At 44.4% G+C, this 25,366-nt stretch overlaps 2 protein-coding genes across 3 annotated transcripts in view; one reads left to right on the top strand and one right to left on the bottom strand.

Moving 5' to 3' along the window:
* The window catches only part of TRIM55 (tripartite motif containing 55), a 35,983-nt gene extending 12,299 nt beyond the window's left edge, over positions 1–23,684 (top strand). Inside the window, exons 5-10 of one of the 2 annotated variants that reach the window (XM_042840096.1) lie at positions 1,656–1,889; positions 2,793–2,815; positions 2,916–3,040; positions 5,048–5,274; positions 7,285–7,560; positions 23,065–23,684. In XM_042840096.1, the coding sequence (XP_042696030.1) occupies positions 1,656–1,889; positions 2,793–2,815; positions 2,916–3,040; positions 5,048–5,274; positions 7,285–7,560; positions 23,065–23,196 (1,017 nt within the window). In that variant the 3' untranslated portion in view covers positions 23,197–23,684. The remainder of the gene's footprint in view (positions 1–1,655; positions 1,890–2,792; positions 2,816–2,915; positions 3,041–5,047; positions 5,275–7,284; positions 7,561–23,064) is intronic. The other variant, XM_042840097.1, reaches the window with a different exon arrangement.
* Positions 23,685–24,693: 1,009 nt separating this feature from the next.
* On the bottom strand, positions 24,694–25,197 carry CRH (corticotropin releasing hormone). Its single transcript, XM_042809054.1, has one exon. The coding sequence runs from the start codon at positions 25,195–25,197 to the stop codon at positions 24,694–24,696; it is 504 nt and encodes a 167-aa protein (XP_042664988.1).
* Positions 25,198–25,366: the final 169 nt, after the last annotated feature.

Genomic DNA, 25,366 nt, shown 5'->3' with positions numbered 1-25,366 from the left:
AGGTTCACAACTCTGTAATGTTTGCTGGCAGAAAATAATACGTATTAAAGCTTAGAAATAGGGAAGGACTTCTCAGGGCACTCTCTCTTCTTCCCCAGGCACTTGTCCTGTATCAAATGTCAAAGACTGTACACACCTGTCCTTAAATTAAGGTTGTTTTACAAGTGATCTGAGTGACATTTCAGGGGAGGTCATTGTAGACTGAAACAGAGTCTGGAAATGCAGGAAATAGTGGGAGAAAGAGAGAAAAGTAGTGAAAGAGGAGAGGAGGTCTGAACAATAGAACAACACCCGGCTTCCTTATCCCCACCCTACAATTCATCAATCAGAGAAATTTCTTGGATGTGCCATGGACTTCCACAAGGGCAGGACTTGGGCAGGACAACCGCATGAGTTTTAACTGTTTAGCCAAGTCTTCCTCATTGGAATCAGAAGTGGATATTAGGGGCAATGCAACAACATCTGTATTTGTTCCTAACCCTGCAGCGCAGACTGTGGTGTTTGGCCTCCCGTCCATCTTCAGAAGGCCTTCTCCTTTGAACAATACAGAGCAGATTGTTGCCAGCTCTTAGGAGAGAGTTCTGGTTGAAAGTTAAGAAAAAAGTGGGGCTCTCTGTGGCCAAGTGCTGCAAATAATCAGTCTTACCAGCTCCAAAAGTACTGCGGGGATGTTAATAACCCTGTGCTGCCAAGATCTCAGCTTTATGCCTCCAGGGATGAAGATGAGGAATTGATTCAGCCTCAGTTCCTAGGAAAGAGATTAAAGTAACCACCCCCATCCACAACCAGGTATAACCACAATAAGGACATGCCCGTCTGTGTGCCCTGGGGCCCAGAGATGAATCAAGTACTTGGTAGACCTCAGACATTACAGATAACCTGTCCCTGCTTTCCTCCACATAAATCCTCCCGTGCAAGTGCAGTGTGTTCTTGTTAGAGAGCGCCCAGTGAAGCAGTCATCAAACCCTTTCTAACTGAAAACTGTGTGTTGTCTGAGTAGAAGGACAGGAAAAGTGTCTCAGAAAATGATGTGAAAATCAATGCCTGAAGGTAGGGTTGGAACCTGATTCCTCCTCCTTGTCTTTGTGCTTTTGTCACACAGCATTTTTTCGCACTACCTCTCCCTCATTCAGCGCACAGTAAATGGGATATAATGGACACCTGCTGTCAAAACAGTGTCTGAAAGGGCTGATGTAAAAATCAGGCCTAAGCAAGAAAGTTCCAGGTAGAAAAAGAAAATTTTCCAGAACTGCTTTGAGATGGATGATATTTCCTTTAAAAAAAAAAAAAGCATTCTGTTCGTGCAAATGAACACAGCTGCTACTATGGTGATTTTTTTTACTTTTCCTGCAGGCTTTGAAGTATCACTACAGACATCATAAATACCTTTCACAGTTCTTTAGCAGGCTGACAAGTTATACAATAACCTGTTTGGGGGCTTTCAGTGGTTTGAAATCCAGAGTTTGAGAACAGTTTTAAAACTTTTGTTCCAATAGCTTGAACTTTGAAAATTATGAAAGTCTCTGGGGTCATTCAGAATCCTTTGCACTGCTCAAAAAGAGGAATTTCTTTGATGGAAATGCTTCCAAGTAACTGTAAAAATAGAAACTCTTTTAAGAACATAACATGTTTAACATAAACCAAATGATTCACAGGAATGCAGCAGACGACAGAAGGAACAGCTGTGTGAAAAATTTGATTATCTCTATTCTGTACTGGAAGAAAGAAAAAATGAGATGACACAAATAATCACTAGAACCCAAGAGGAGAAACTGGAACATGTCCGCTCCCTGATGAAGAAGTATGCGGATCATTTGGAAGCTGTGTCTAAGCTGGTTGAGTCAGGAATCCAGTTCATGGAAGAACCAGAAATGGCCGTGTTTTTGCAGGTACAGAGTCTATAAGCAGAGGCAGAAGAAGAATGATGCTTACTGAAATACTATGTAAGCATTTCTGAATTTTAGGCACATCCAGAATTTGGTCAACTTTGAATGAAATCTCATACAAACTCACTTTAAAACTTACATCAGTGTAGACTAGGCCTCTCACAAATAGTACACAAATCAAGGGCGAGTATTTGCCATTTGCCCCAAAGTATACTATCCTATGTAGTGTAAAGGCTTTGTGTTCCCAGGGGAATTTTATATTTTTCTATATGTTTTTATTTTCTCACCCCTCAAATACCAAGAGAGATTTCTGTGATTTAGAGATTTCAGTTGCACAGTAACAGCGATGAGCTTTCCAGGATTACATGTAGATACCCTAAGTCCAGTTTTTATGCCTTTACTTCAAAACTTCTAGATGTTTATAATACGACTTCAGAGCAGACGATTAGGAAACCATTGGTAGCCTGTTCCCTGGATTCATTGGTGTAGAATTTCTGTTGTGCAGTGTTCCTCCGTATTAAAGGCTGAAAAATTCTTTTCCAAAAGGAAAGCAAGAACATAAAACTTATTTTAACAAATAATTGCTGTTGAAGAGCAGAGTATTCTTTCAAGACAAATAAAGTTCTCAAATGCACACACCAAAAAAAAAAAAAAAAGAGCAAAAATTTTCCTATTTCATTTTTGTAAATATTTTGTGTATTTGTTGTCAGGTTTTAATTAAAGTCTTCAATGAAGTGAGGAGATTACTCAAGTTTCAAGTCTCATCTCACTCGCAGACTTCATGACTAATTTTTGAGATCCATATTAATGCGTTCAGAAGCAGCTAGTGTAAAAATTAGATCTCAATGTATATCTCAAAAAATTGAACTGTTTAATAAGTCAGTTGTTTCCTTTTTGTTTCCACAGAATGCAAAAACACTGCTCCAGAAGTAAGTATTCAAACTTGAGACACTTGATTTTTTATAATAAATTACAGATTGCAAATTTATCTGCAAATCCAAATGCAAATAACCAATCCCTCTGTTTTAGAATTACTGAAGCATCTAAAGGATTTCAGATGGAAAAAATAGAAGATGGGTATGAAAATATGAACCAATTCACAGTGAACCTCAGTAGAGAAGAAAAGATAATAAGAGAAATTGATTTTGACAGAGGTATGTCATTTATTTCACCTAAATAGTTTTCTTAAATTGCAGTTGTATGTGATCTACGTGATGATACAGATTAAGAAAACTTGAATCAGATATTTCTTTCCATCCCAAGGTGAAACTGGTCCATTTTGTATCCATTATAATAAAAAAATAAAGCCTCACGGTTAAAAATCACATAATCTGTTTGCACCATTAATTTTACTTTTTATGTAGCCTCAAGACTTCTCTAAGAGCATGATCTTTACTGAATCCTCATGTGAAGGAATAAAAAAATTAAGCACTTTTCTCAGTCTATAAAGTACTTTTTCCCACCCAAAGAATGCCATTATTTTATGGCTTATCTTCTATCAAAAGTCATTAAAGAAATAGAATGTTTACTACTAAAAGAAATTAGAAAAGATGTACCTTTGTAATTTGTAATAATAGAGAAATGTGATTGAAATTCAGGATTGCAGTTATAGAAGGAAGCAAAGATTGTCATAATATTTCATAGATTTAACATGTTGCACGATTTGTTGTGACATCATGACTAAACATACATCATATGTCTATGAGCCAATGCAAAGTTGCAATTCTGCATTTATCAGGGTAGCCTGAAATCTATGCTCACCTATGCTTTAGCTTACAGAGTAAGCCACAAGAAATTAATGGACACAAATGCTTCAAAAAAGCAGACCTCTCCTATTAAAAGGCCTCATCTCTTCTACTAATTATCATCTGGTTATCTCTAATTTTGTGGTTAGTGCTGGGTTCTGTTAATACATTTACATTTACCTCTGCTAGCCCAGTTAAATCCTGTACAGATTCCTGAGACTCACTGAAGTGGCACCCATCGCTTGCTCCCACGCCACAACTTACACTGACTTCAGTGTGTGTGGCTGGTCCCAGTAAGAGCACCTGTATGGGATGGGATGAGATCCGTGAACTAACTTTACTTGGCACAGGAGACATAGCATAGCGGGACAGCAGCCATGGCACCAGTGAGCAGCACAGCAGGTGTCATCTCACAGAGCCATGAACCTCCAGGGATTTATGCTGTGAGGGACAACCCCTGAGTACAACCTCATGCCCTGTTTGTCCCTGTGATCAGCCACAGCTGCTATGTCCCTGCCATCCATGCGTGTCTGCCAAGATCATGACCTCGTGCTCTCTGCCATGTGATAGAGAATGTGACACCCACCTCTTGGGGACAAGGCATTAGTAAGGGCCTTGGGAATCAGGACTTCAGTCCTGCTGCAGTCAATCAGGTCATCTGCATGCAAAGGATGTGGAAGTAGAGATTCAGGAGTGTTTATTTGCAGTTGTATTTCTGCAGTACAAGAGTGTTATTTGATGCAGATCTACATTCCTTCTACAGGTTCAGGCAGAACTACAAGCTGTGCAAAATGCATAGCCAGTTTGTGGGCTAATGCATCTATCTCAGATTATTTATACTCTGAAGTACCGGGATGTTTCTGAGCAGCACCCTATGTTTGTGAGGATGAATAACATGATTATGCAAAACCAAACACATTGTTAGAGAACTGCCTCTGGAAAGGAGCCCAACCACAAACGCTGACAGTAGGCTGTGTCGTAGAATGTAAAATCATGATTTGACAAAGTTTAACAGCCTGGTTTTAGGGAAGTTGGTACCCTAAACCTCCACAGTTTACAAAGCAATGGGTTGCTCCGGGTTTAAGACTTCAAAACGTGTGTGGAGTGTGCTTCCAGCTGCAAGGCTCTGCAGCAGTGCCCCATGTGGGCTCCTCACTTCTGCCAGGGAGGTGGATGAGCAGCAGCTTTGCTGTGCAGCTTTATCATTACGCAGGGTAGCCATCGTCAAGACACCGAAGGCCAAATTGGATGGGGCCCTGGGCATTCTGAACTAGTTGGTTGGCAGCCCTGTCCATGGCGAGGGAATTGGAACTGAATTGTTTTTAAGGCCCTTTCTAAGCCAAGTCATTCTATGGTTCCTCGATTGCATATCTTCATGTGTTGCTCAGCCCTCTCCTTCTACATGTGTCTCATTAGAGGAAGAGGCAGAAGAGGAAGAGGAGGAGACAGTAGAAGGGGAAGATCTGGATGAAGTCCACACAGAGTCATCAGGAGAGGAGGGGGAGGAAGAAGAGCAGCTGGAAGAGGAAGGAGCTGAGAGAGCAGCACAGCCACCTCAGCAGGACCCTGAACCGCAGAGTGCAGCGGGTGAGCCCCCAGCAGAACCTGTCCCAGTGCTGCTGCCTGCTACCCCGGCTGGCCAGGTAACTGCCCCCATGGCCCTGCTGCCCTGCCAGCTCTGCTGAGCGGCCTGGCAGAGCCAGAGCCCCGCTCCTGCAGCACCAGGGAGTCCTCCCTGCACTGAAGAGCAAGGCTGCTTATTGCCCTTTCACACATACACGCAGCTGTACCCTGTCCTCTCAGCCTGCATGTATATCATGTGATGGGCAAAAAATTACCTTGCTATATAAACCAGAATATATGTGGGTTACATAATATATAAATAAAAGAGATTCAATTTGGGAGTTAAACGCATTATAATGGATGTTCTGCTTGCTGCCTCCTGTGTTTTAACTCAGACTAACTGTTATAAATGAAACAGTTGATAAAATATTTATGCTAAGAGAATTTGGCATTCCCTGTGGATTCAGTGAGCTTTCCACCATTGGCTTTCAAATCATGCTTCTAATCTCTTTACTGGGAATGACATTTACCTTCTTTTCTGCTCTGGTTGTCCTCAGGCTATCATCTAGGAGGATGCAGGAGTATCATAGACCAAACCAAAGAGGAAGCTGCCTTTAACCTAGCAGAGATACAGCCTGGCAACAAACAGATTCAGGGTGTAAATAATTCAGGCCAACGCTTTTCCTTAAGGAATGCTATTAGAATGAGACCATAATTGCTGCATATTCTAAAAGGCTACTTAAAAATATTTGTATTTTGTATGCCACATTATCTGCCCATAGACACAATTAGTTTAGCAAGTTCTGCTCGTATGCAGTTTTTCCGGTGAAGCTGCTGAGTGGTTAAAGGCTGCTCTGATGATATTTGAAGAGGTCAATGTGAAAACAAGAGAGCAAGTGATGAATTGTTGACTATAGCAAGCTTCCCACAAAAAAACAAAGGGGGAAAAAAATTGCTGTAGATTCATTCTTACTTTGATTTAAAAACACACATGAATTTGCACCAGTTATGTGAAGGTGCTCTTAAATCAGGTTTTATTGATTTAACTGCAGTTTGTCTTCTGAGGATTTGCGCTGATATCACTAAACTTGTGTGGCATAACTGATATGCAAACAAGAAGTAGGTGTAAGCAAGTCTGCCCACTAATATCAAATCCCTCACTTATAAGGCTAAAATGGAAAAGGTATGGCATGCTGCTGTAGCAATTGTAAATTCCATTATGACTTGGTCAGACATGGAGTCTGACATGGCATGTGGCACTGCAGTGCGTGGGATATGTGTATCTCAGCTTTTGCCTTCTGGTGTGAGAAAGGCACAGCAGAAGAGCAGTAGTTATAGCACTCTCAGTGAGCCCTGAGAGCTTGGTGCAAGCAGAACAGTGCAGCTCCTATAGCTGCTCCTCTTCCCAGCACAGTACAAGTGAGGTTGGCTATTGTATTGACATGATAGCAGTGGGAAAGTATTTCTCTCCAGTGTCTTTATATCCTCTTTATCTGACTGTTTGCTGCCAAATGCTTTGCTCCATCCAAAACCCAGCACCTACACCTGCTCTTTGTGGCTGGTGCCAGCCAATGGGGCTCTTAGACAGGATATCTTATGTTTTCAGAATCGGATTGGGTTTTTATCTGTGTATGGGATGAAATGTAGTAATTAATTAAGAACCTGTAATTTGCCAGGCAGCTGTATCCCTGTACTGGACAGTCACTGGACAGTGTATTTGAGATATGGCCTTCTCCTCTTGTGCCCATTGTTGTCGTCACATGCCTCAGTTCACTTCCAGAAATTTATTCCTGGCATAGAAATGGATTTAAAATGAGGCTCAAGCATAGATTAGGGAACGACTTTGCCCTTCCCAGCTAATTTAGCCCTTCTATTTTAGCTTTTGGTAACTTATATTCTTTGCCATATCTGTGTTATTCAAACTCTGGTTGCTTTTGCTTCATTTGATTGCAATTCTTCGAGACCCTATATTAGGGCAAATGTTTTCCTTGCAGAAAGGTATAACAAACAGGGCATGCAGAGAAACCTTGGCTACGGCAGGAAGGTAACATGGTGCACTCTGCTTCTTCTTTTTATCTGTCCTGCTTAAGGATGAGGTTGTGACACCAAGTGGTTCTCAACAGACTGCAGAGTCTGACAGTCAAGTGCCACCTGCGGCAGAAACCATCGATCCCTTGTTTTACCCTAGCTGGTATAAGGCTCAGCCACGGCCAGCAAGCAGCCCAAGCTCGGCCCCAGAGAGTGGGCTGGGGAAAGTTTCTCCGGAAACGAGTGCAAAGAAGGCAGAAGCCTCTGAAGTGCCAGCAGTGGAGGAGAGCACACCAGGGAGTGGTAAGGAAAGTAATGCCACTGCGGAGACATCCAAGGTCAGTGCCACCGAGGTCAGCCCAGAGGGTTGTGATGCGCCGCAAGGCGGGAGCGGCAGCTGCTAAGGAAAACCTGACCTCATTTTCTTCTGCATGTTAAGAATAATCAGAGAAATATGGAAATGGCCCAAATGGTCATTTTGGCCAATCCCCTGGATTTACAGATGATTGGAAGATATGACAGGCTGTTTGTGCTTAGCTGCCAATGGACCTAATCGGAGTGGCTTATGCACGTGCTGCCAGAAGGGCCATGATGCCTCTGCCCATAGGTGCTTGCATGTGTTAGTAGCTGACAAATCTCATGCACAGGATTATTGTTGTCAACTGTTGGAAGCCTATGTACATCTTGTGTACACCAGTGGCTAAGCAGCTGTGGCTTGGCTTTGCCTTTTGCAGCTTGGTGGCTGCAGGTGGGGTGTACAGCTTTTCCCTGCAAACACGAAGCCATGCAAACACTCAGTGCCTTTTTGTGTGCTTGATTGGCTCTCAGTAGGCTGTATGATTTACTGTGTTCAGGTCTGTTGCAGGGGGTTTCCCCTGTGAGTTCTTGTGACTTGATTAAAGGAAAGCATGATGGTAATATATTCCAGTTCTGTGTTGGACTGCCAGCAGCATGATGAGATAACAGAGATTAATGTGTTGAGCTATGAGAGGTTGTTTCCCTTAAAAGAACAATATTAGAGTGGGGATAACCTGAATTTGAACATTATTTCTTCTGCATTGGTGTGTAAACTTCAAATGAGTCAAAGACTCAAGAACCAGAGCTGAGGGGGCTGCATGGGAAGCATTTGCATATCACACCTGCTCGTGCTCTAGTGAGATGACCAGCCCATCAGCAGCACGCTAAATCAGACCGTCCCAGTTTGCAGAAGTCAGACTCAAGCTGTATGGTTTAACAGAGACATTACCTGCACGTATGTGATGATAGGAGAGTATGTGTGTGCATGCAGAAAAGCACAAGCGGGCAGTACATACTTCAGTGCTGTTTCATTAGGTGTTAGAGTTGGCCACTCAGCATACATGAACAGCCCTAAGATAATAAACCATCATGAGGTGAGCAAAAAGTTAGGAGAACTCTGTTGGCTGAAAGCTTTCTGTGGTGACACTTGAATTTGGTGGAAGTATTGTCAGTGACTTTGGCTGTAGCAAGAGCAAAAACTGACCTACAAATTCCAGCTATTTTTCAAAGTCAGGTTTTGATATATAAAAATATACATTTAAAAATTATCAAATCACAATGACCTTATCTTCTTAAGTATACTCCAAATGATCTGGCAAAATTTGCTGGCACTGTTTCTTATTATCAGTTCCACAAATGAACAGGATCACAAGCTTCAGCAGAAGCAGGTGAAGTCTTTACTGGATAATTACCCAGAGGGTTGGCTGACTCTGGTATGCTTCTTTGGGTCCAGATTTACCAGCTAGAAGTAAAAGAACAAAACCAGTGCTTGGTGTGGCCAGCCTTCTGGAAAAGGACTGCTGTGGCTTTCGGTCACGTGCAGCAGCAGTGCAGTACCCAGCTCCACTCATGGCCAAGTATAGGGTGTGAAAACAGGCAGGTGGGAAAGTTGCCAGTGCCTGTGGCTGTGCAGATTTGTGGGTGCTGTCCCTTGATATTTTCTAGGATCGTGAGTGACACTGACATTTGGGGAGGAGAAGAATGCTGAGAAGAATAGTGCATGGTTCTGGGAACAGTGGAAGAACTGAAGAGGGGATTGTCCCTGGGCTGGAGGCAGGGGAAGGAATGGGAAAGCAGAGGGAGCAGGAGGGTGCAGGGTGTTCTGAGGAATAGAAAGACTGAAGTGAGCAAGCTAAGCTGGTAGCAGGGTGATACCATGGCCAGAGTCATGAATCTGAGCTGGATTGTGCATCACAAGCAAAATGGCCACTGTCCCATGTCAGTCGTCATTTTCTAGTGAACGTTCACTTTGTTTTCTTTCTGCATGTGACTTGCACAACCAACTCTCAAACTGTATTACTGAATAAGTATTATTTACTTATTTACTGCCCTGGTTGATGTTTCCTATGCCACTGTTTTTACCCCCTTACTCCAATTAAAGAGTGTTAAGGAAAAATGCTTAGTGGTAAAGACAAGTTCGTGTTATGACAACACTGGTGAAGCATTCTTCTTATTTTCTCACAGGAGTTAGCATTCTGCATATCACTTTTGGCATTTCTTATCATACTACACCATCTTTGGAATCTGATTCAGTACATTTGTTCTTTAATGGGTAGGAAATATTTCATTTTACCGTTAACTAACAGTTCAAATAGTGTCTCTGGTGATGTTCCTCTATGGACTTAAAGGAAGTTTTTCCTTTTTTTCCCCTATCTAAAAACATCATGCTACTTCATAATTCAAACTGCCTAAAACATTTCTTCCTCGCACCTTCCAAATGCCACCCTTCAGCTTACTCCTGCATGGTTGAACATTGCATCTCCCTGGTTCACAACGGAAAGAGAAATGTACGTCCTCAGGTTTGTGGGCTTGTATTTCAATTGCTGTTCAGCTGACCAGCAGGATGGACACCCTGAAGTTTGACAGGAGATGTGCTGAGCCAAGCTCATTAAATCTAATAAATGGGGAAGTAAAACATCAGGAAAGAGAAAAAGCTGAATAATTCTGCTGCTAGTACTCGCACTGTGAGCAATCTGTCCCCTCCAGGCAGCAGAGCCCAGGCTGTCCCCTTGGAGCTCTGTTGTGGGGACCTCATGCCACAGCCCACACAGTATACCTTGCAGGGGGGGACTCCTTGCCAGTTCTTTTTTTTTACCAAAAGGCATCCAAAGCCACCTCTCCCATGTTTGTACTCCCAGGTTTTCAGCCAACATGTCAAGGCTGGATGTGGCTCTGGGCAGCCTGGTCTAGCAGTTGGTGATCTTGCCTACGGCAGGGAGGTTAAAACTTGATGATCTTTGAGGTCCTTTTCAACCCAGACCATCCTATGATTCTGTCATTCTATTGTTCTGTGATTTATGTCATAAATAGAGGAGCTGATTCCAAAACACGAGTTCCAGGGCAGACTATGAATATTCTGACTCCTCTTCCTTTTTCTTTTTTCTTTGTTTTTTTTTTTTTTCCCAAGAAGATCTAAACTAAGGAGTCTGTTATATATTGAGGCACAGCATGATTAGTACTTTTTTTTTTTTTCTTTCTGTAGGAAAAGCCTTTTTCCTTAGATTGCAGTAATTAGAGATGAAATACCTACAAGACCAAGGACTAGGAACTTCACCTGGCAGTGAAGTTGTCCTGAATACAATGAATATAAACTGAACCTTAACTATTTTGTAACTTCTTCTGGAGTAACTCCTCTCTCAGAGACAGTGTCCATGGTTTAGTTTTTTCAGCTCCAAATTCCACCCTCCTTAGGTAAGCTGTGTATTTATATTCTATTTCTGAAGTGATACAGCTGATCTGCAGAGAATTCTGAGTTGCACTCATGCATTCAATCTTATTTACTGAAGATGAAAGACATCTAACACAAAGCAATAGTAGTTAGCTTTGAGTGTTCATTCTAATGGCAGAAAAATGCAGTTTTGGTCTATTATTCAATACAAAAATGATGGTTTTCCATGCTCATTTTCTGTAATTCACTTTAAGCACTGTACACTATAACAATATGGTACGGTGCCTCTACGAGAAATGTTAGATTTCTGTTCAGATTCTACATGCAAAGATTCTGGCACTGTGACTGAAGTCCATCTCTTCTAAAAAGAAAGAAAAAAAAAAAAGGAGGGGAAAAATAATCTATCATCTATGCTTTATCTGCATAAGTTATGTAAAAAGATACTCTGTCTGGTGGTAATTTGAATTTGAAAAGCATCGGACACTGTGAATCTCAATTAAATTTACGGAGCATCGTTTAATTTTCATTTATTTGTGTTTAGTTTTGAAAATTTGTTATATTATTACAAGAGGACACAGAGCTTGTTTGTACTCCCGGGGAATCAGGCATGCAAACAGCATTATGCTCTTTTTTTTCCTTTCTCTTTCTTTTTTAATTCAAAATACCTTTTGAAATTAAAATAGACCAGTGTAGAAAGCTCTCATTTCTACCATTTGAGACCTCTTTCTGTGAGTCTCTGGTGACAGCTTTATGATTTATTTAATCATGAAATAGAAAGGAGGTGAGGGAGAAAGACATTTTGGTCTCAGACTCTATTTGCATCAAAATGATCTGCTTCCCCAAGTGCAGTGAGGTGGCTGTTCAGACAGGTTATGTGCCTTTATCTGTCGTGCAGAGTATCAGGTCCCTGCCCTTTTCGTTTTTGTGTGATAAGCCCCTGAAAGCCAAATAACAAAACTACTGGAAATAAAAATGCTAATGACATTTTATGATGATAATAATAATAATAGTAATATAAATCTGCAGGACTATCCTAATAGCAACATATACTTTATTTCCAGGCTATTTCAACAGAATGCCCTAATAGGGTTTTCCATGTTTTTCAACAGCAAGAAGCCAGATCCTCACAAATTTCTTTATTTAAGTGCACTTTGCTGTGAGAGATGACATTGCTGACTGTTCCCCTATAGCACAGGAGGGCTTGGGACAAAGGAGCAGAGGGTGCAGCCCGCAGGTGGTTGGCTTATTGGGTCTGAGGAGGGGCAGCATGAGGTGATTCAGGGTGAAAGATATAGAAACCTCAGCCTTACAGAGACACTTCCCACTCCAGGGAGTGAAAAGTTAGGGGCATAGTCACCGTGGGCTGCTCCTGCAGCTAATGGAGAAAGAGAGGTATTGCCAGTGAGAGGCATCTCGCTAAGAACAGCCGCTGCGCACTTGGCACCCTCTTCACATTCATCAGCTGAGACGGAGGTGACTCTGCTCCTAACCCAGGTGTCTCTGCTCAGCGTTTGATGTTAGGGGGATGTTTTGAAGCAAATCTGAGCCGCTGCAGTGACAGACGGGAGTGAAAGATTGGAAGACGGGGTGGGAACAGATCCACACGCTGCCTTGCCTCTGTGGGGAGTCATGTGTTAGGGAGGATGACACAGGCATTAACAAGCAGCCCATTCGGTGCACAGGAGACTGAGATCTTAGAGTCCAAAACAAAAACAAGGAAGTTTAGAGATGGTGTGTGTGACAGGTAACAGAGGGAGGTGAAGCTAGCCTTTACTGAATCTTAAATCGTCTTCTTGTCTTCAGTCTGAGAAAACAGGCAGAGAGGAATAGAGAGAAAAGTGCACATGTTGTGCATTAGACTTAAGAAACTCCTTCAACAGCTTGACGTTTCAGGACTCAGATGTGTGCTTTGTGTTCATTATACCTGGAGGATGCTACCAGTGGCATGCACTGTGTGTCTGTTTTATAAACACCTGTGGCACCTAGCTGCTGGACTGGTACACCTGGAGGGGATAGGGGCCTTCAGTCTCTCAAAAATCTGACTTCCAGATACGTACTGAGTCATCCTTAGCAGTTCCTTTGGTTTCTAGGAGCCCTCAGTATCAGACTCTTCTACAAATGCAAATGCTCAATACAGTGATGTAAGTCCGTCTTGCTGCCTAGTTTTAGGCAACCAAACTTGAAAAGCTGGCCCTAAGTTCTGCCCTTCAGTTAATTTGTGCAGACCTCTGATAGCTGGAAAAAGCCTTGCACAGAAGAGCTCTTTCCAGGAATGTATAATCCTGAAATTGGCTTCACATTCAGAACCACTCTGTTCCTCAGTCTATAACAGAGGAATCCCAACATCAGCAATGGTGGGGTATTGTACAACAAAACCTTCTTGTGTTATCACTGAAAGAAGGCAGCTCAAATTATTTTGGTCTGGTTAAAATACGGAAGGTAATTGATAGAAAAATAAGGAAGAGTTTGTTCTTTTTTCCCTAATCATTTTCTTTTGTAGGCCACATCTCTCATGTAGAGACATCATGTAAATTTGTGAGAGTTTATAAAAGCCCTGTGTTCACCTGGGTCTGTGATCCTCTGGTCTATTTCACCTCAGAGGAAGTACTGGACCCCATATTCTGTTGCTCAAAACCCCCATCAAGAGAAATGCCTATCTGTTGCACCGGAGGACTCAGGCACACACATCCAGTTTGAAAGGAAATGCAAGTTAATCATCCACAAACAATATTATAATCTAATTTCCCTTTGCTGCCAGTACAGTACAGTGCTTTAATTCCACGAGGATATAAAATATAATCAGGACTGAGCTGTTTGGGAGGAGAAATACTAATAGAGTGGCCTATGTTAATCTTGTTTTATTAGTTTTAAAATTTTCTATTACTTGCTTGCAACCTTCTGCCATCTGCCAAAATTACCACAGGGACAGTTCTCTCTGTATTCATGTATTGTAGCTCTCTTTGCCCTGCTGCTGAACGCTTCAATTTCAGCAGGTGATCCTTCATATATTTTTCCAGAGACAGCTTCAAATCACATGTCAGAGGGTCAGTATTTAGCTAAGTTTTAGCCAATTGGTTGTCATGTCACTATGAAGACAATACGGACAAAATAAGATCATTTAAAATCAAAATGCACACTGTGTTCATTGCTCGCGTGCCTCTATTTCTCCATCACTCTATAAAAGGTACAGGTACCGATTTTAGTGGGGCGCTGCTCTGGGATGACTGCACAGATGCTGGTGATACACAAATAATTGTTTCACTTCTACAAATTCGATCTTGCTTATCTGCTCAGGTTAGCGAGCTGAGACACCTCTAAAGCCAACAGCTCCCACAGAGGGGATGGCTTTCTTGAGAGGCCAGATTTTGGAGGAGCGATACTTCTCCAACACAGCCATCCCACAGTGTATCACAGAGCAGGATGAGGAGCGGGTGTCAGCAGCAGAGACTGCTCCAAGGATAATATGCTCCCTTGAACAATTGTACTGAGCGCTATTGAAAGGTCTGGAGATACAGAGAGCAAAATTTGATTTGATATTTACCACCTAGCTCTGGGTATGCCTGAAGCATATCTTTCCTCAAGAAAAAAAACTGTGTGGTTTTCTGCCATGCCTGTAGACTTAAAATATCTGCCCAATTTGACTGAAAGAAAAATGGGTCATCTATCCTCAGTGAAGCTGAGCCTTTTGCAGAAGACCCATGAACCAGTTAGCCTACAAGCCCCAGCTGAATTCTGTTTGAAGCTTCATCCTAAGTGCCTCTTAAATTTCACTTTGAGAAAAAAGTTTTCAGCCTGTGCTGAAATACAGGGCAGACACTATATGCAAAAACCACTGTTAACATTCAAAAAAAAAAATCCACCTCTGCTTCTCCGTAACTTGAAGTACTGAGATGGGACTCAGGTACAACGCTCAGGTCTGAGTCTGCTATTTAGTTGGTGGCACATTCTGCCTGTACATTTCCATTTTGCATCTTGATTTTGTGCTTAAGGTGAGGTGGTTTTTTTTTTCCCTTTTGTTTAGTGGACACACACAGAGAAAATCAGGAAAGTCTTGATTGCTCTTCTTTTAACACCTCTTTCCCTCACTTCTGAGAATTATCTGAGTGATTCAGAGGCAGCAGTGATGAGTCGTGAGGGCGATGCATTAAGGCCAGCTTTCAGACAACAGTTTCTCATAATTAATATGAGTGGCAAATATTTCACCTGAAGTTTTACCTTGAAGAGTCCGGCCTGCAATTTGTCTGGTGAGTCATAGGTACCATCTGATTTATGTATATTTCATTTTTCACTCCATTACTAGCAATAGGATTCAACAATGACAGCACGGACAGAGTTATTTCTCCTGTTGAAATTAATACAAAGCCAGGCTCACCTAGATGTTGTCTTTCAGCAACTAGCTCATTTAAATACTGAATTCTGCCTCCATTAAGCCTCTTCCCCAAAGCATTGCTCACTCTGTTCATGAAGACATTTTGAAAAGAAAATAGAATGTGAACAAAAGGTATTTCTTAATCATCCTACATCGTATTATGGAAGATTTATGTCTCAACAACACAAGCCATCTGTTTGTACAGTGTTTGGTTAGTTGTCATCCCGTTACCCTGAGACACTTCAGACTTTCATTGCAGCTGTGAACTGAGCCACTTAAAGTAGTGGCTGTTGTTTCTGAACCCTTGGAGATGGACCAATATTTAAATAGCAATCTATCCAACTAGCCGTACTGAAAGTCCCACTAGCAGTAATTAGTAGTTAATTAGGGCTGGGCCCTTGTGTTTGAATATCCTGCCCTGCTACTTCCAGGCTTTTCTGGATGCAGGACAGGGAGGGACTGGAGCATTTGATGTGGAGATGCAGGTTGGATGGCTGTGTGTGCATCCAGAAGGAGACAGAAAAAAGGAGAGGGTCAGATCACATGCAGCACTGATTCAGTCTTAGATCCCTTTTCTGGTGGTTTATATTCCTGACACCTTTACAGTAATCTTCAGGTCGTTAGGTAAGAGGCCAGTGACTAATTCAGACAACCTGCTATCCCAGATTTCCGTCCAATGGAGATAGATCGGTGCCGTGATATCCAAATCATGCTCCAGATGTCCCACAGAGATGTAACACCCACTTCTCCTTTCACTGAACCGAGGATGAGGATCTCACAGCCCTGGAGAATAAGTGATCTGAGTTTCTTATTGTTCTGTTTCATTTAGAGAGCACCCTATAAAATCTGCCTGAACCTATCTCAGCTACCAAAGGTGGTGACTGATACATAGCCCATCTCTTCAAGCACTCCTGACTCAGCACTTCTGCACACAGAAGTGACTATTTTTCATGATGACACACTTGCTCTATTACAAAATGCCTTACTGAGGAAAGGTGGCTTTTGTTTCCTCCATCACTACTGGGAACATTTTCAATGTCTGGCACCAGATTTACTTTTTCAAATGCCCTCATTTTTACATTTGCATGCAATTTTATAACTTCATCTCATAAAATAAATAGACTTTTTTTTTTTTTTTTAATGAAATTGGTGCTCAGATGCAGGTCATTTTGAAGCTTGGCGCTGGTGACTGTTGTCTGTGGTCTGTACACCAATAATAACTGGGTCAATAACTGAGATAGAATCTGCTGTGCCGTAGGCTTTCTGTGTGTGTTGCACAGTGGCATCAGATGGTGGCAACCTCTTGCTTCAGCCGATGTTCTAGCTTTTCTTCCCGCATATCCATCAGTGTAATTCTCTCAGAGAATGTGTGCTGTGTCCACAGTTCACATATGCCACCACAACATGCTTACAACAACCCAGCAGAGTCCATTGCTCATGATGCGAGCACAAGCAGTACTTCAATCTCCAGAGCCTGGTATGTGTCCACACCTCGCTGCCATTCTGGCTCTGTTATCTGATCCAGTGAATGGAGCTCTGGAGTGAGTCACTGTCTGAACTGGCACTGTGTCTCATCCATTGGCTTTACAAAAAATGCCATTTGCAGAGGAAGAAAAAGTTTTAATTTATAACACTCCATGTTACAAAGGAAAGATGGTATAGTAGAGACAAATGGGACGTTAAACCTGCTAGATTTGCTCCTTCTCACTGAAAGTTAAGAGTGAAGTTTCTCTAACATGGAATAATGGGTTACTATCATAGAGAAGCTGTTGAAAGGCCTTTAGTTCACATTTAATTTGTTGATCTGAAATCACATCTACTTATGGAAAGAAGAAGAATTAGAAGGAAGAGGTGAGAGGTGGTAGCCATGAGCAGCTTTCTGGAAATGATGTCCACTTATTCCTGCAGCCTCTCAGGATGGTTCTTCCTTTGCTAGACTTGTCCAGCAGGACCAGAAGTGCAGAAGAAATTAGAAATGATAGTTGGTTCACTGATCAGGAGATCCTCAAGGACTTCAATGTCAGAGGAGCAAAGAATGATGGGTGGATAAATCCAGAAAATACACATCTGATTATGTTCATATTCACGTTTGTAAGACTCCTCCCACCTTGAATTTCCTTCATTTTCCTTGATACTGCTGCAGCAATGGGTGAAACATAAGAAGTGTGTCTTATTTGTTGTTTTCTTTTTCTTTTTGAGTCATGAAAAAAATCTCTTAGAGAGCAAATTTGCTTGTCCCAAGTGCCAGCTAGAAGTCAAGCAGCCTCTTACTCATTCTCTAAAACTGCTTCCAGCACTGGTTCTGGAACTCGGTATTGCATGAGAGATGTGCATATCCTACACCAAAATAAGCTAAGTAGTCTGTTTCCCTCTGAACCACATCTAGTCCCTTTAAGGTCATTATGCAGGAGACCTTGTGGCAGGCAGTAGCCACACAGAGTTAATTGCAATATAATGAAAATCTATTAAAGTAAGGCATTTGCCTTACTTCACTTTCACCCAATAAACTTTTAAAATTCATTGCCAACCACTATTATGAAAGTGACATAGCTAGTACTGTGATTGATGGAGTTTGTCTATGCTTATTATTTGGTCTGCCACCATGTGTGTTTTTGTGACAGATAATCGTAGCAATTATTTCACAGAATATTCCATTGGTTCCCACTAATAAAAAGAAAAGATCCATACAGAGGAAGCCACTCCTTAGCTTGAAAGAGAATTGCTGTGATATGTGTGACAGCTGCCAGGTGTTTTGCTGAAAGAGCTAGACTGCATAAAAATTTGAAAACAAAATGCTTGAACTAAAGTTTAAACTATTTAAAAATAACCTGTTGTGCTCCCTTTGTTTCCGCTGCCTGGAAGTGTTGAGTGCCAAAAGAGTAACACTTGACATTTGAGGCAGACAAACATAGCCTACAGATTCTGTGATGGCTTTGCGACCAGCTAGAATGTTTTAATCATGCCTGTTCTTGTCAACACTGGAAGCTGCTTCTAAACAAGCAAGCGAAAATAAGGGAATTAACTTTAATTTCTCGCTCCTTTTCTGAGGTTAGAGGTTCCATAGAAGCAAAAAAAATCTTGTAGTTTCACTGTTTTTCTCTCCAAGACCCACATTTTCTTACAAATTCACATTCTTGCTATCATGCTGGGTCGAAATTAGGCAGCAAAGGCATTGCATAGCTCACATGCCTCTAAGGGTGAAGGTCTGTTTTTTTCTGGCAGCAAAGGTAGTTAGGAGTTTCTTGCCAAGTGGCCCTGCTTCTTATTCCTGCCTAGATGCCACCACTTGCATGGCAGCTGTGCTGATGCAGCTGGTTTTTTTGGGCTGTGTTGGAATTTAATCAAATGGTCCAGGTTAAATATATCACTCTTCACCTCAAAAACAACAAAAAAATTGATGTCATTCCAGTGACATTCCCATTCTTAGCACAGCCTTGCAAACAGCTGCAGTGGTGCAAATGGACAGTGAGCCAGGGAGGGAAAGCCGGAAGAGGTGGATGGGGAGCCAAGGGGCACGACCTTCTTTAGTTATTGCTGTTGCTCCAGCAAATATTCATATAGCTGTCCAAGAGGACTATTTGTAACCAACTAGTGTATCCACCTACATAGCTGTAAGAAGAAATCAGAAATATCATACTCGCAAAGCCTTCAATCAGTACAAAACGAAGGACCATATTTGTTAAAAAATGCGAGAAGGTAATTTTGGCTTTGCAGAATTGTCTTTGCTATTCTCCTATGACCAGCACAAAGCCAGCAATTATTTTTTTGTTTTCTTACTAATTACACAGAATTCTGATCATTCAGCCACGTTCAAGCTAGATGAAATGTAACTGTGGGGGATCTACAGCCCTGGAGGAGGAAACAGCTATTTCAGCCTTCATTTCTTTCACATCTCCTTGCAAGATGGTGTGACGCAACCTCCAAGAGGTTCATTATAAAATATACTTTATCAGAAGTCATCAAAAAATAAGTTAAAAAGATTGTTAAAACAAAAATAAAATTGAAAGAGACTATGAATACCTTTCACGTTTCCTCCCCACTTCCTACATATAGGAAGTTGATCTTGTAGAAGGTAATGGTGCCATCAAATTTTGCAGCTCTTCTCTTAAGAGTTTTCTGATATACTGAGGTAATTATTACACCTTCCCTGTGTAGTTATTTAAAAGCCAAATCTCATCTAATCTGGTCACGAAGAGCATCTCTAGAGCCAAGAGAGAAAAAGAGGCACCTTTTTAGGACAGCGCAAATCACCCTCCAGTGGTTCCTTTGCCACTGAGGAAGGAATACAGTTTGCCTGACTGAGTATTCCACTGTTGGATGGCTAGAGTTCGCTAACATGGGTCCCACCTACACCTAAAGGCTACGGAAATCAGTAGTGGCAGAGCAGAAAACAGCATGTGGGCTTCATTCCATTTTGAATTTTGGGAAGGCCTGGACTGCCTGTTTTTCCCCAGCAAAAACAGGATAACTGCTACAAGATAAACATGATGAATGAAAAGGTTGTGCAAAGCCAGCCCACTTGCCCTTCTTCCTTCCATGCCCTTTGCTAGAACACTACAAAGATTTTGCTTGTGCTTGTGCTTAAGGAAGCAAATGCTGAAAGGTGCTGAATACCTGCAAGTTCAATACGACTCATCTGTTAAAACCCTGAGATCTTGTGCTGTTTGTTCAGGCACATCCCGGCCTGCCAGCTACTGAGGGGTGCTAAACGGATTTTCAGTGGGAGTTGCGGTTGCTCAGCACCTCCATAGAGCTGGCATGTAAGTCCTGCCTGGACTTCTCTGATGGGAAAAGCAGATCCAGCCATCAGTCATATAGGGTGTGCTTCCCTCTGCTCTGTGAGCTGGCCTGGTGAAAATTCCTGGTGCTCATTAAAAGCATCATCTGATGTCACTCAACACCACGGGGGAAAATATACATCAAGGAGTAAGTATTCAGCACTCTCTCAGCGTTGGCCTAATGCGGTTCATGTCATCTGAGGGAAAGACTTCAGTTATTCCTTTTTACTGTTAGAGGCCCAAATCAAGGGCTGGGACTTGTAATTCTAGGTAGTGTGGAAAACAAGTGCTACCCATGAGATCGTCACAACCCAGATCAAGTTCCAGTTCCTCACAGCCCTGAGCACACACTACCAAGCATTAAGTCCAAAACCCCAGGAAGACAAGTGGGCAGGGCTGGGACCTGTGTGACTCAGTGCACAAACAACACCAAAGTGTCACAGGTGTGAAAACACAAACCTAAAAGCCAGGGAATGGCCCCGCTGCCAGCTCTGTGCTGGCCTCACACCTGACCAGGCCTGCTGTTGGGTTGTTGCTCTTGGAAGGGCAGGTGGAGGTGTTGCAGGCTGGCAGCCTGCTGAGCCCACTGAGGTGCGGGGAGAAGGCGTTCTTCAGCCAGCCAGATCCGATGGGAACATGCTGGGCTCTGGCGGTGTTGTGCTGACACAGGGAGATGTCATCTCCGTAGCATATGAAGGAGTCAACGCATGATGAAACATGGCCTTGTCAGTGGTGTAGACAAAGATTGTTTTGTTTGAAATGCAGCACCAGCAATGCTGGTTAGCGAGGTAATGCGGTCACCTTTCCCATCCAAGTCGTTATCTCTTCTGATGTGCTAGGTGCCATGCCTACCTAAGATGAAGCTCATAGATCGTTCTTTGCTTCAACGTCGAGCTTGGTTTGGTGGGTATTTCTGGATAATGGCTTAGCAGAATAGCAAGTGAAGGTGATAAGGAAAGCCCGTCCTGCACAAGAGGACAAATGCCAAGATACTGGGATGGTTTTAAGTTTAAGAAGTTTGGAAGAAATATATAAAATTGCAGAAGATGACTTGTTAGATTCCTGCCAGCCTTTGTGAGGTGAAAGCAATGAGGGGTCTGCCCCGTGCTTGCTCACATACACTGCTGAGGCTCAGTGTGCACAACTGCACAAGCAGTTTCAAAACCACTTTTAGCCAGTCCAGGCACTGCAGTTGTCCTTCCAAAAATAAAAGGCAAAATTTTCAACACCACGGAGGACTAATAAACCACCCACGCTCCTGCATCTGCTGAGATGTAGGGAGCGCAGAATCCCTTACGTCTCTGAAAGTCTTGCCACGTATCCACTTCTGATATCTGGCTCTGTAATCTGGGCTGGAACGCTTCAGTTGAAAGGTTTGCACTCAGCACTTCCCGGTCTGAGAGTCACATCGGCACTCAGTCAGCTCTGGCCTTTCCAGCTGAGCATTGGCCCCACAGGCCCTACTCTGCACAATGCTTTGGCACAAGCCTGGGAAAACCCTTCTCACGACACTGCTGAACTCATTTCTGAGCCCTGTGTGTTGCTGTGAGTAGGAGAGTTGCCTTGCTTTGCAGATACAAATGTAAGCCAAAGATGAGTGAGTATTTAAAATATTAAAGCAAATTCTCAGATTGTATTTCACTGGAACAAATAGGGCAATGCCAGCCTAGAGCACCTGAGGATCCAGGTCTAAAAAGGGAACTCAGAAATCTAATGAGACACAAATGAAGAAATAGGGAGCTATATGTTCATCCCTCCATTCTGCTTTGGCTATTGGTGTCATGGCACTCAAGCAGGGAGAAACTGAATGAAGCTCAGCAGCCCACTGGCACATAACCACCGTCCCCTCACCGATTCCTGTGGCACACTTTAACATGAAGTACTTAAAAAATGCTACGCCAAACCATCATTCCATGCTTCAGTTCCTCGTAAGCACCCCTGCTTCCCTGTTTGTTCCTGGATATGTATCTTAGCATCGCTGCTTTGGTAACTTTTCCATTTTAGGATGGTATTACAGAAGATAATGTGTTAAAGGACACAGCACTGCCATTTTCCCTCTCCTGAGTGATAACAAGCAGTTCTCAGAGATCAGCCTGAACTTCCCGGAGCAAGGAGAAACCCTGCACAGAGATTTGGGCAGTATTGACCCAAAGACCATAGCACTATTTGAATTTTAAGGATGTGCAATAATGTGCATCTACAGAAAGAGAGCTAAGAAATCCTGTGTATTTTGTGCTAAATTATGTTTTTTGATGAAGACAGAAGGCATCCCTTAGCTGCCCAATCATCCATTTTTGTGTGTTTTACCTTTAATAGGATTTCTGGTTCTTCTCACAAAGCCAGTGTTCATTCTCTGCCAAAGATATGTTTCTATATATTATAGTGACCTGTTGAAGATCCACCTACCTCCCTTTAAAACATAATGACAATTCCTATGGTCAGCAGGCACAGCATATCATGTCCAGATTCCTTTTTTTTTTCTTTTTTTTTTCTTTTTTTTTTTCTTTTTTTTTCAGAAATGGGCTCCTTGGGCAAATAATGAGCAAAATTTGTTCTGAGATCGTAGAATGGATTGTAGAAAGCTTACATTTTCTTTTCTTGGTCTGAGTGAAATTAAAGTGAATTAAATATTAAAAGACTTTAAAGAGAAACAAAAATCGAAGCAAACTGAAGGCAGATTTCTGAACACTGATAGTGCCAAGTGGCAGTGCTCTGTGGTGATTTCTGGCTTAGCTCCAGGGATCACTGGGTCACAGGCAGTTGTCACCTTCATGCAGTGGTATCCCAGAGGCCCAAATCTGGACGCAGCCCCTTGCATGGGCTCTGCTCACACAGCGTGGTCCTTCTTGTCATGATCTCCTCTGGCTTGTCAGCATGCCCTCCTGAGGTTTCCACACTCCCCGCCTTTCTCCCCTTTCCCATTCCACTCTATCTTCCTGCGTGGTGTGAAATAGAGAGGGTTGTAACCCAATTTCTCTTGCCCACCTGCCAACCTCTCCTTCTTTTGCAGACTGCTTCTGAGCCATCCCCTGCGGGGCGAGTGGAAGCCGCTGTCGGGAGCAGCGAGCAAAGCACCGAGCCAAGCACCGAGCCAACCCGACACATCTTCTCCTTCTCCTGGCTGAATTCCCTGACTGAATGAGGATCTGGAGGGGCCACCTGGGGTCAGCGCAGGAGCAGGCCCAGGAGGGGACACCTGAGCAGGTCATGCTCCCAGGAGCCCAAAACCTCCATCCACATCATACCCAGCCATGGAGACAGCAGTGTCCTAGAAGGGACGGGAGCGTGGGGACAAATGGCTGTACTTCTCTATGTAGTCAGAGTGTTTTCCAATAATTTCTTGTTTCTGAGGGAAAAATGGCATCACTACAGATGCAGGACAAGTACTCTTCACATTTTGTCATTCGTCTGCTTTTTGATGTGTCCCTGTGTGAGTGTAGCTGCTTCCCAGTCCCTCTGGCAGATGCTGCTGCAGTGCTCACCAGCAGCTCCCTGTACCCAGCAACACTGGAGATACGTCTGCGGCACCCCCGAGAGAGGGATGATGTTTGTCACCCGCGGTCCCCATGGCTTCCCATACTGGGGGAGGGAGAGGGAAACTGCCCCTTCTTTCTCCCTTTGCATCTACTTTCCCGAAGGGCCTTGCTCACCTGGGCGGGGGGTGGGAGGGGGGCCACGGCAGGAGGGGTGGGGACAGGCAAACCCCATCAGCATGGGGCAGATGTTGGGGTTACAGCAGAAGTTGAACCGTTGAGGTGATTCTTCTGACAAAATTCCTGTCTTAAAAGGAGTGCTCCTAGCGCGCTGAAGGTAACAGAGAGCTTGAGAGAGACGGGAGGAGCGCTCGGTACCAGAGCCGAGCCCTGAGCTGGGACTGTGGGCACGGGGCTGTGCGGGAGCGACCTCAGTGCGGGGCTCAGCCCCGATCGGTGCTTATTGCCTCCAGAAAACGCTCCTGCAGGGGAACTTCCGGGGGGATGAGGGCTGCGCAGAGCTTTGGGGCTGACAGCGGAGCGCTGCTGCTACTCGTATCGCCGTGTCCGTCCAGGAGGAGGATCGGCTCCGGGGTGGTGGTCCCGGTCGTGTCTCCGCGACCCTGGCAACCCGCAGCGAGCGGCTGAGCGGAGCGCAGTGCTGTGCCACCCCCGAGCGGGACGGGCGGCCCACGGTGCCAGGCAAGAAAGCGTGTCCAGCCATCGTTCCTTTGCAGCTTTTATTAAAAATATAAATATTAAACATTCTCTTACACAACAAAATCGACCGAGCGCTGAAAAGATGTTTTATTGTGAAAATGTTGTACAGGGTAAAAGTGGACTCGAAGTAGCGGACAGAGGTTCCCCTCCCGCCTCCCTCCCCGGCACGGCGCTCCCCGTGCTCCCCGCCGCCCCCGGCCGTCCCTGCGGAGCCCTCTCGCTATGGGAAATGGAGAAATAAATAAGGGTCGGGGGGGGGGGGGCCCGGTGGCACCGCGCGTCCGCGCATGCTGAGGGGGGGGCGGCGGCTCGGAGCGCGCCCTTCGGGGTTCGAAGCTCTATAAAAATAAAGAGATGACATCAGAGCAGCACTATGGTACGTCGGGCGGTGTGATGGCTCTGGTGCTGACCGCGGGGTCCCTTTGGCAAGGCGCGGGGGGGCCGCCTCACTTCCCGATGATTTCCATCAGTTTCCTGTTGCTGTGGGCTTGCTGCGCCAGCTGCTCGGCGCGGGCCATCTCCAGCACTTCCCGCAGCAGGTGGAAAGTCAGGTCCAGGGAGATGGGCGGCTCCTCGGAGCGCTTCTCTCTCTCCACCGCCTCCCCCGCTCCTTCGTCCCCCTCGGGGCTCCCCGACCGCTGCAGTTGCGCCGCGGCCGCCCGCAACAACTCGGCGGATGCTTCGGGCCGGAGGTGGCCGCCGGAGGAGGCGGAGAAAGGGCCGGCGGGGCGCTTGGTGAGGTGGCCCAGGCGCAGGAAGTACTCCTCTCCCATGCGGAGCAGGACGGGCAGAGTTTGCTGCTGCTGCTGCTGCTGCTGCTGCGGGAAGAAATCGGGCTGCTGCAGAGCCCCGCGGGCGGCTCCCGGGCTCTTGCTGAGCGCTCGGCACTCGTGGCAGGGCAGCAGGGCGAGCAGCAGGATCCCTGCGCACACCAGCGGCTGGAGCTTCATGGTCGGGGCCGGACCTGCAGCGGGGCGAACGGGTGGGGGACACGCGCGGGTCACACAGCCGGGCTCGGGCGGGGGGCGCGCAGCGCGGCCGCTGTCCCGGTGCTGAAACGCGGCCCCGGCGCACCCCGAGCCCCTCCGCGCCGCTCCGCGCCCCTCCGCGCCCGCCCGC

Source organism: Centrocercus urophasianus, unplaced genomic scaffold (assembly GCF_019232065.1).
Source record: "Centrocercus urophasianus isolate 14NV4802_14NV808 unplaced genomic scaffold, USGS_Curo_1.0 seq_11, whole genome shotgun sequence".
NCBI classification, from domain to species: Eukaryota; Metazoa; Chordata; class Aves; order Galliformes; family Phasianidae; genus Centrocercus; species Centrocercus urophasianus.
This window is presented reverse-complemented; position numbering and strand designations above follow the sequence as displayed.

Coding starts and splice junctions, on each gene's coding strand:
- CRH (XM_042809054.1), bottom strand. CDS start 25,197: ATGAAGCTCCAGCCGCTGGTGTGCGCAGGGATCCTGCTGCTCGCCCTG.